The sequence below is a fragment of the Octopus bimaculoides genome, chromosome 7, assembly GCF_001194135.2.
Source record: "Octopus bimaculoides isolate UCB-OBI-ISO-001 chromosome 7, ASM119413v2, whole genome shotgun sequence".
NCBI lineage: Eukaryota > Metazoa > Mollusca > Cephalopoda > Octopoda > Octopodidae > Octopus > Octopus bimaculoides.
In genome coordinates, this window is record NC_068987.1 from 23,952,482 (window position 1) to 23,961,527 (window position 9,046).

The 9,046-nt window shown below is 35.8% G+C and overlaps 1 protein-coding gene across 1 annotated transcript in view; it reads left to right on the forward strand.

Moving 5' to 3' along the window:
- The window catches only part of LOC106880913 (sulfate transporter), a 43,694-nt gene extending 36,857 nt beyond the window's left edge, over window positions 1–6,837 (forward strand). Inside the window, exons 15-16 of the mRNA XM_014931080.2 lie at window positions 1,076–1,182; window positions 5,389–6,837. Of these exons, the coding sequence (XP_014786566.1) occupies window positions 1,076–1,182; window positions 5,389–5,397 (116 nt within the window). The 3' untranslated portion in view covers window positions 5,398–6,837. The remainder of the gene's footprint in view (window positions 1–1,075; window positions 1,183–5,388) is intronic.
- The last annotated feature ends 2,209 nt before the right edge of the window (window positions 6,838–9,046 follow it).

Below are 9,046 nucleotides of genomic sequence, written 5' to 3' on the forward strand. Positions count from 1 at the left end.
GTCATTCGAGCGAGATCGTTGCCAGTGCCGATGGACTGGCTCCTGTGCAGGTGACACATAAAATACACCATTTTGAGCATGGCCGTTGATTGTTAGCAACATTGCTTTCCCGGCACTTGTGCCAGTGGCACGTGAAAAGACATTTGAGCGAGATCGTTGCCAGTGCCGATGGACTGGCTCCTGTGCAGGGGGCACATAAAACACACCATTTCAAGCGTGGCCATTGCCAGTACTCACCTGACTGGCCCTCGTGCCGGTGGCACGTGAAAGCACCCACTACACTCTCTGAGTGGTTGGCGTTAGGAAAGGCATCCAGCTGTAGAAACTCTGCCAAATCAGATTGGAGCCTGGTGTCGCCTCCTGGTCCACCAGTCCTCAGTCAAATCATCCAACCCATGCTAGCATGGAAAGCGGACGTTAAATGATGATGATGATGATGATGATGCGTGTGTGTGTGTGTGTGTGCGTGCATGTGTGCACATGGCCATAAGTGGAAATGTTGATTTTAAGACAGAAATTTACCCATGCTCTCCAATTCTTATGTCCAATCTTGATAGAAGGCTATGGTTACTAACTGATCATCATCATCATCGTCGTTTAATGTCCGCTTTCCATGTTAGCATGGGTTGGACGATTTGACTGAGGACTGGTGAACCAGATGGCTACACCAGGCTCCAATCTGATTTGGCAGAGTTTCTACAGCTGGATGCCCTTCCTAACGCCAACCACTCCGAGAGTGTAGTAGGTGCTTTTACGTGAATATAATATTAGTTTTTAACAGCTGATATAAAGTCCAACTTGTGCTACATTTCCATTTAACCCTTTTGTTTTCATTTTCTGCTGAAATACACTACATTTATTTTAATTTAATTTTGAAAATAATAAAGAATTCAGTAAAACAACTGTTATTATTGCAGAACTAGAAGTGGTCTCAATTGGGATAGTAAAAAAAGGGTTATGGTTTCTATTAGTTACTTGGGTAAAGCTTTTGAACTCTAACATTTCTATACCCACTCCAACAAAATCTGACCATTTACCAAACTATATAAAAATTTATTCTATTTTACTATTTCAGACTCTGTATTATCTGTGTTGAAAGCTTCTGATGTGCTTGAGACTTTACAGAATTCTCTCTATGTGACAACATATGATGCCCTGATGGCAATTGAACTGCAAGATGAGGTTAATATGGCTTACATTTAATATTTGTTACAATATTCTCTCAATATTTGATCTCACATTCTCTGTTCTTCACTTTCCCTCATATATATATATATATATATATATATATATATATATATACACACACACATATATATATATATATATATATATATATATATATGTCATCCTTATCATGATCATCTAACATCTGTTGTCCATGTTGGCATGGGTTGGACGGTTTGACCAGGGCTGGTAAGCTGAGGGTTTGCACTCAACTCCAGTCTGATTTGGCATGGTTTCTACAGCTGGATGCCCTTCCTAATGCCAACCACTCCAGGAGTGTAATGGGTGCTTTTGCATGCCATTGGCACAGATGCAAGTTACATGACACATATACATACATACATACACACACCCTGAAGAAGGAGGAATTGCCAAATAATGGGTACTATATCCCTTTATTTTCCCGCAATGAACCCCCAGAAATGGACGTTGGTACCTTACTTTAATTTTAACTATCCTGAATTTTAATTTTAATTTCATTCCTCATTGTATCTTTTACCTCGCTTCCATCACCACTTCAGACTTTCTCCAGTATTTTTATCTATACACGCATGTTTTAACTTTTTTATACCTCCATCTGGAGATTTTTGTTTAAAATCTATTAATTTACACATATATATTTTTAATATATTTATTTATTTATAGATATTTTTAACAATGTCTGTATGTTTATATATTTTTTCTATCATGTACATTTGTGTTTTAAATCCATCTCTAATCGGAGTCATGTTTGCGGATTGAATTACCAGATCTTTTGTTTCTTCACATTACATATTTATATCTTTTGTCTCAAGTTACTCTTGAGCACTTCTAAGTCCAAACATCTACATTGTGATAGAATTTCTAATCAATCTTCTTTATCAAAGCAATTATATATATATAATATGGTGGTGCCCCAGCATGGCCACAGCTCATGAACTGAAACTAGACAAAATGACAATATATATATATATATATATATATATATATATATATATATTATGGAGGCAACACAGGCAAAGTCTAAAAGAACATAATTAACATACACATTCAAAACTTATATAAATACATATATTCTCTATAAAATGGAAATAAAAAATATTATTTTAAATATAGCTCACAACATATACTACATTTTCCTATCTGTATATTAATGTGAGTTATTGTTAACATTAACAAACTCTAAATAAACTATTAATATTTATATATATATAAATATATATATACACACACATGACTGAATAGTGACTGGTAATGAGAAATAGGTTCTCTACAAAAATGTCAAGCACCAAAGACAGTGGGTAGGGAAAGAGGAAACACCAGCATCTAAGCTAAAGAAGGTCTCCACCCATGCAAGGTGTTGTTATCTGTTTGGTGGGATATGAAAGGTTTAGTCCACTTTGAACTTTTAAACCCAAACCAAACAATAAGAAAGGAGATCTACTGCAAGCAGCTAGAAGAAAAAGTCAGCACTAGAAGAAAAATGACCATCTTTCATTTCAAGATAAATGGTGTTCTTCCATCAAGATAATGCTCAGCCACATACAGCGAGGATGACATTCCAAATGCTGGAGCAGTTTGAACAGGAAACAATGCCCCACCCACCATATTCGCCAAACATTAACCCATCTGATTATCATTTATTCCGCAGTCTTCAAAATCATGTGGACAAAAAAATATGATTTCTTCTGCAAACAAGGTCAGAACAGTACTCGAGGAGTATTTTTTGTCACAGAAAAGTGAATTTTGGAAGAGGGACCTTGCAAGTCTACCTGAAAGACGGTAAAGCATTGTAGAACATGAAGGAGAGTATATTTTAGTTTAAAAAAGAACTTTATCTTAATTTTGAAAAATAAAAGAGGTATAAAAAATCTGCATTATTTATGGGACAACCCAATGTATACACACACACAGGGATAGGCTGACCAATATACTCTCATGGAATGTGACCAAATGAGCTTTATTTTTAAACAAAGTTCTCTTGTGGTCTACACACTTCTATCAGTACTGTATTGCTTGGATCCCATTCATGAAGAAGCTTTCAGCCAGTTACTCAAAAAAGTCAGACAGTGGATATGATATTATCGTTAGTGTGTTACTGGTTCCTAACCAAGTGTTTTTTAATGTTGGGCAACAGATGATAGGCAGATGGGGCTGGATCAGATGAGTAAGGAGGTTGATCAACCAGTACAAAATCAGTCACACACAGCAGCCACTGAAACCAAGGACTTCTGTGCTGGGGTATTGTCCTCATGAAACAAAACTCCTGTCATCAGTTTTCCTGAGTTTGGTTTTGGTAACCTTTCATAACTCCCTCAGCATGTTGGCATATTACTCTCCATTGATGGTGTAGCCCTTTCCAAAATAGTCAATAAATGCAATGCCTTTTACATCACTGAAAAGTGATGCGATCACCTTCCCTGCAGATGAAACCACCTTGGCCTTCTTTGGAGCTGGTGAGCAGGGGTGTCATCACTGCATCAATTCTCTCTTTCTCTCTGGATCAAAGTGATGAACTCAACACTCATCTTTGTAGAAGAAATGTTCAAGGAAACCAGTTGGGTCTGCCTCAAACAATATCAGATTTTCCCAATCTTTGTCATGCCAAGCTCATTGTGCAGAATATTTTTGACTCTCTCATGGGATATGTTAATAGCATTAGCTGTTTGATTTACAGTCAACTGCCTGTCATCCATCACCATGTGGTGAACATGATCAATATTTTCCTCAGTGGTGACAGTTGCTGGACGTCCAGACTTTGGATTTTCTTCGAGACTCTCTCTTCTAAATTCAGCTGCCTACTTTTGCATTGATGATAAAGCTGGTATGTCATCCCCTAATGTAGCAAGCATGTCACAATGAACGTTCTTGGGGGCTAAATCTTTTTTCTGCAGGTACTTAATAACACCACAATGCCAAATTTTGTCCACTTTCAAAAGAAATCAATGCTAGTTACTTTTTAAGTCTTTTTTGAACAGTCAGATGTTTATTTACCAGGAAAGAAACAATGCAGTTATTAATAAGGAGAGTCAAAATTAATGCATGCAAGATTTCATAGCTCTAGTATCACCACATAGTCAGCCTATGATCTTTTCGGCTCACCCTCATACGTTTCTGTACTCTTCGAAGTAAGTTCATATTTCCTCATGGCCAGACATGTTTTCACAGAAGATTGGAAACAAAGGACTATGACAATGACACTCATTTGCAACCATCATGTGATGTCAAGACAAGGAAACTCGAATTCACACATATCCATCATCATCATCATCATCATTCAATGTCCACTTTTCCATGCTTGCATGGATTAAACAAAATTCATTGAGGCAGATTTTTTTCCTATGTCTGAATACCCTCCCTGTCACCAACTTGTTTCCAAGCAAGGTAATATTCCCACCATGGCCAGACATTGTTTCTCATGAGAGATTGGAAAGGAACAGCATCAGTTGTATGACAGTGATGCTCATTTACAATCATCACATGATGTCAAGACAAGGAAACACACATGCGCACACACACACATATGCACATGCACACAAACATACGTACAATAGGCTTCTTTCAGTTTCTATCATTGAAATCCATTCAAAAAGGTTTGATTAGCCTAAGGCTATCATAGGAGACACTTGCCTAAAGTTCCATACAATGGAACAGAACCCAAAACAATGTGGTTGAGAACCAAACTTCATTACCACACAAAGCCTGCATTCAACATGTCTTCATAAAGCCACCAGCTGTGATAATGAGATCATTATTATTCGTTATCAATGCAGTCTAAAAGTCACAGTCATTATCAAAGCAGTCTTTTCACTTATCTGTCAGTCTATTATCCTTTTTCTTCTGTTCTTACATTCTGAGTTTAAATTTCAGGCCTTGTGCCTTTAGTAGAAAGGATTATTAATATTATAAAGGGTAGTAATTTGGGAGAACTGTTAGAGTGTTTGTCAAAATCCTTTACAATATTTGTTCTGGCTTTTTACATTGTGAATTCAAATCCCACTGAGGTTTTTTCCTTACCTTTCATCTCTCTGGGATCAACAAAATATTATACCAGTCAAGTACTGATGTCAATGGTATCAACTAACTCCTTTCCCTCAAAATTACTGGCCTCATGCCTATATAAGAAATAAATTTTAGAATTGTCTTGCAAAGTTACTACTTTTGATTTTTATTGTCTTACAGGATGCATAGAAGCTCATTTTTCGTAACAGCAATGCGTCTGCGATTTGGAAGTTTTTTCTTTGAAGACCTCTACTCATAAATCTAAGGAATACAACTGTTTTCTCCATCCAATGACAAGCCAAGAGCTAGAGGACATGTTCACATTTATTATACGTGAAACCAATACACAATGCTTGAATCACAAAGGAAGAATATTTCATCAAACTTAAATTTTAGAAATATATATATATATATATACAGAAGATATTTTCTTATTATCTAATCCAAGCATATATATGTTCTTTTCTTAATGCATGATGCATATTATTATCTTTAAAAAAATACATATTATTCAGGTACATGCCACAAGTAGAAACTCAGGACAGACTGCAAGCCATTAATAAGGTAAATTGTCAACAAAAGCCTCTCAATCTGAAAAAAATATTGACAAAAAATATTTACTTACATTATATATTAAGTGTGTATATGTATGTATGTATATATATATATATATATATATATACAAGAAATTAATTTGTGTAAAAATCAATAAGAAGAGTATTCCATCTAATGAGTCTAATATTACTATAAATGCTTCATACTAGATACGTTTTATGCACTACTAATAGTTTCACATACATAAATACATTCATCAGGTGCCTGATGAATGTACTTATGTATGTGAAACTATTAGTAGTGCATATAATGCATGTAGTATATGTATGCATGTATGTATGTCATATACTTTTTTGTGAAATCTGATGTGTCCATGTGTAACATAACTACTGGTTTGGTTCAACTCCCCCATCTCCCTCCTGCATGTATGTACATATGTATGTATGTACACAGAAGACAAGAACAATAATATTAATGTGTTCAGTCTGTCTTTCCCTCCCTCTTTGTTCTTGTCTGTCTTTATCTGTATTTATAATGGTGCAAGCAAATACATGTGCATACAGGTACATATTTATGAATACGACAGCAGTATAAAATGTCTACCTGACTGTCTGTCTGTCTGTCTATCTGTCTGTCTGTATGTATGTATGTGTGTGTGTGTGTGTGTACATGTATATGCATGTCACCTTATATAGAAAACGGCAAAGAAGGGTAGAGAGAGATGGGACTAACAGGAAAGAATGACAATTCATATTTTTTCTTCCAGTATTATAAGATACTTCTTTTAAAAGATATATGTATCTATCATTACTTTTACCTTGAGCTTTCATCCAATACACAAGTAACTGAGACAATCCACTGGCACTGTTCACACTAGTTCCCTTAATTTAATAATTTCAGAAAAACAATTGAATGATTATTTTCTTACAGTTATTTTTATATTCCTCAACTTCTTCATGGATTAAATTCAGTCTTTAAAGGCAATATATCAAGAGATGGCAATGAGTTTTATGAAAGTAGATGGCATTAAAAATTATATGTATCTTGATCTATTAAATATTTCTTTTATTTCAATATTGTTTTACCTTTATTCTTTCTTGCATAGATACCAATAATTCAATAAAGCCAAGTATTACTTATTCTAGTTATATTCATAGAATAACAGGCCATGCACTAATATATATATATATATATATATATATATATATATATAATATAATATAAAATAATATATAAATATATGCATATATTCATACATATACATACAGACCTACATCTATATGTATACATACATGTATATATGGGTACAGGACATCACAAAAAAAACCTTAAACATAATGAGAAACGAAAACAGAAAACAAACTTTATTTTGAACAACGAAAAGAAAACAGAGAAACAAGACATGCAACATAAAGAATATTTCCCTTCATCAGTTGTCCCTGTCCATCTACTCCACGTTTCGAAGGCAAGGGCAATACGCGACTTTGTTGGAACAGTCCTTCCCGCAAAGCAAATTAAATAAAATTTGGAATTTTTTGCGGAGGGTGAAAGCGTTAACAAGAACAGGACAGTGAGACAGTAAAAACAAACAATAAGGGCTGTTAGGCCAAGATGATAGAAAAATTATTATTTTTTTGAACGCTAGTAGACGTGAATGAGAGAAGAGACAAGAGACAGAAAAATCACGTCTTCTCTATAAGAAGCTAGCAGATAGAAAGAAAGAATCCCTTTCGTCACGTGTCAGCGACGAGAGAGTCAAGGAGGAAGAGTGAGAGAGAGAGAGAGAGAGAGAGAGAGAGGGAACAGTGAAAGGGAGAGAAGAATAGGGAAAGGGTGGGAGAGAAAAACAGAAAGGATGAAGAACAAGAGTGTGATTGAGATAGACAGGGAAGTAATAGTAATAGTAGTAGTAGAGTGCACAAAGTAATTATTAAGATAAAACTTACTTGGAGAAAGATGCGTGGCGTTCGATCATATAATAATATAAATAATATATAAATATATGCGTATATCCATACATATATGTACATACCTACATCTATATGTATACATACATGCATATATGGGTACAGGACATCACAAAAAAACGTTAAACATAATGAGAAACGAAAACAGATCATCATCATCATCATTTTATATCCACCTCCTTGCTACTGTCATAGGTTGGACAGTTCGACAGGACTTAGCAAGCCAAAGCTCTATAGTCTATTTTGGTATGGTTTCTATAGCTTTATGCCTTTCCTAGTGCTAACCACTTTATAGAGTGTACAGGATGTTTTTTATATGTGGTACCAGCACCAGGAAAGTCACCAAAAAACTTGTAAGATCTGACTCTTCAACTGAGCAGGGAGTAGCATTCAAGGAGGTGGCCTTGTACCAGATGATGAGAGATTAGAGTATGATAGTAGGTGTCTTGTAGAAGAGGAGATACATGGTTAATCCAGTTGGAAAAGGAGAGAAGAGAGGATAGATAGATGGTGAAGATGTGTTGGGGCGTACTTCCAAGTTACTGGGTGAGGTATGTCAGTGAAGTGCTATAGATGATTGGATAGGGCGAGGTAAGTGTGCAAGAATATGAAAGAAAAGTGGAAAAAGGTGGATAGGGGAGTGCAGTAAGTGAACACAGATGGAAGAAGTGAGGATAGGAAAGGTGGCAGAGAGGGCATAGACACAAATGATGTACATTTAGGGCTTTGTTTTTACTTGGAAGGATCTTCTTAAGTAATGCAAACCATCATCATCTCAGTCCTTTGTCAACTCCTCTGTGAGGCCCAACATCTGTAGGTAATTTTTCATTTCATCCCATGTTTTCCTGGATCTATCTTTTCCACAGATTCTAATCACATTTAGCAACTGGCACTTCTTTATGCAGCCATCCTATACTCATCCATAAGCATCATATGACCAACACAGTTTTCTCTAACACACCACATCTGATGCCTCTTATACCCAATCTTTCTCTCAACACTTTTACATGTCATCATATGTGCATGCTAATATTACACATCCAGCAGAGCATGCCTGCTTCATTTCATTCAAGCTTTCTCACGTCCCCTCTATTCACAGCCCACATTTTCCAATAATACAAACATAAGCATCATACAATCTGCTTTTCACTCTGAGAGAGAGGTCGTTTACCACCAACAAAAGTAATAGCTCTTGGAACTTACTTAGCCACTTCTGATTCTAGTGACTACACTTTCAGAGCACCTTCTTCCACTGCTATTAGGCAACTTAGGTAACAGAAACCATCTCCTACCTCCCAAAATGCACTTAGGCATTT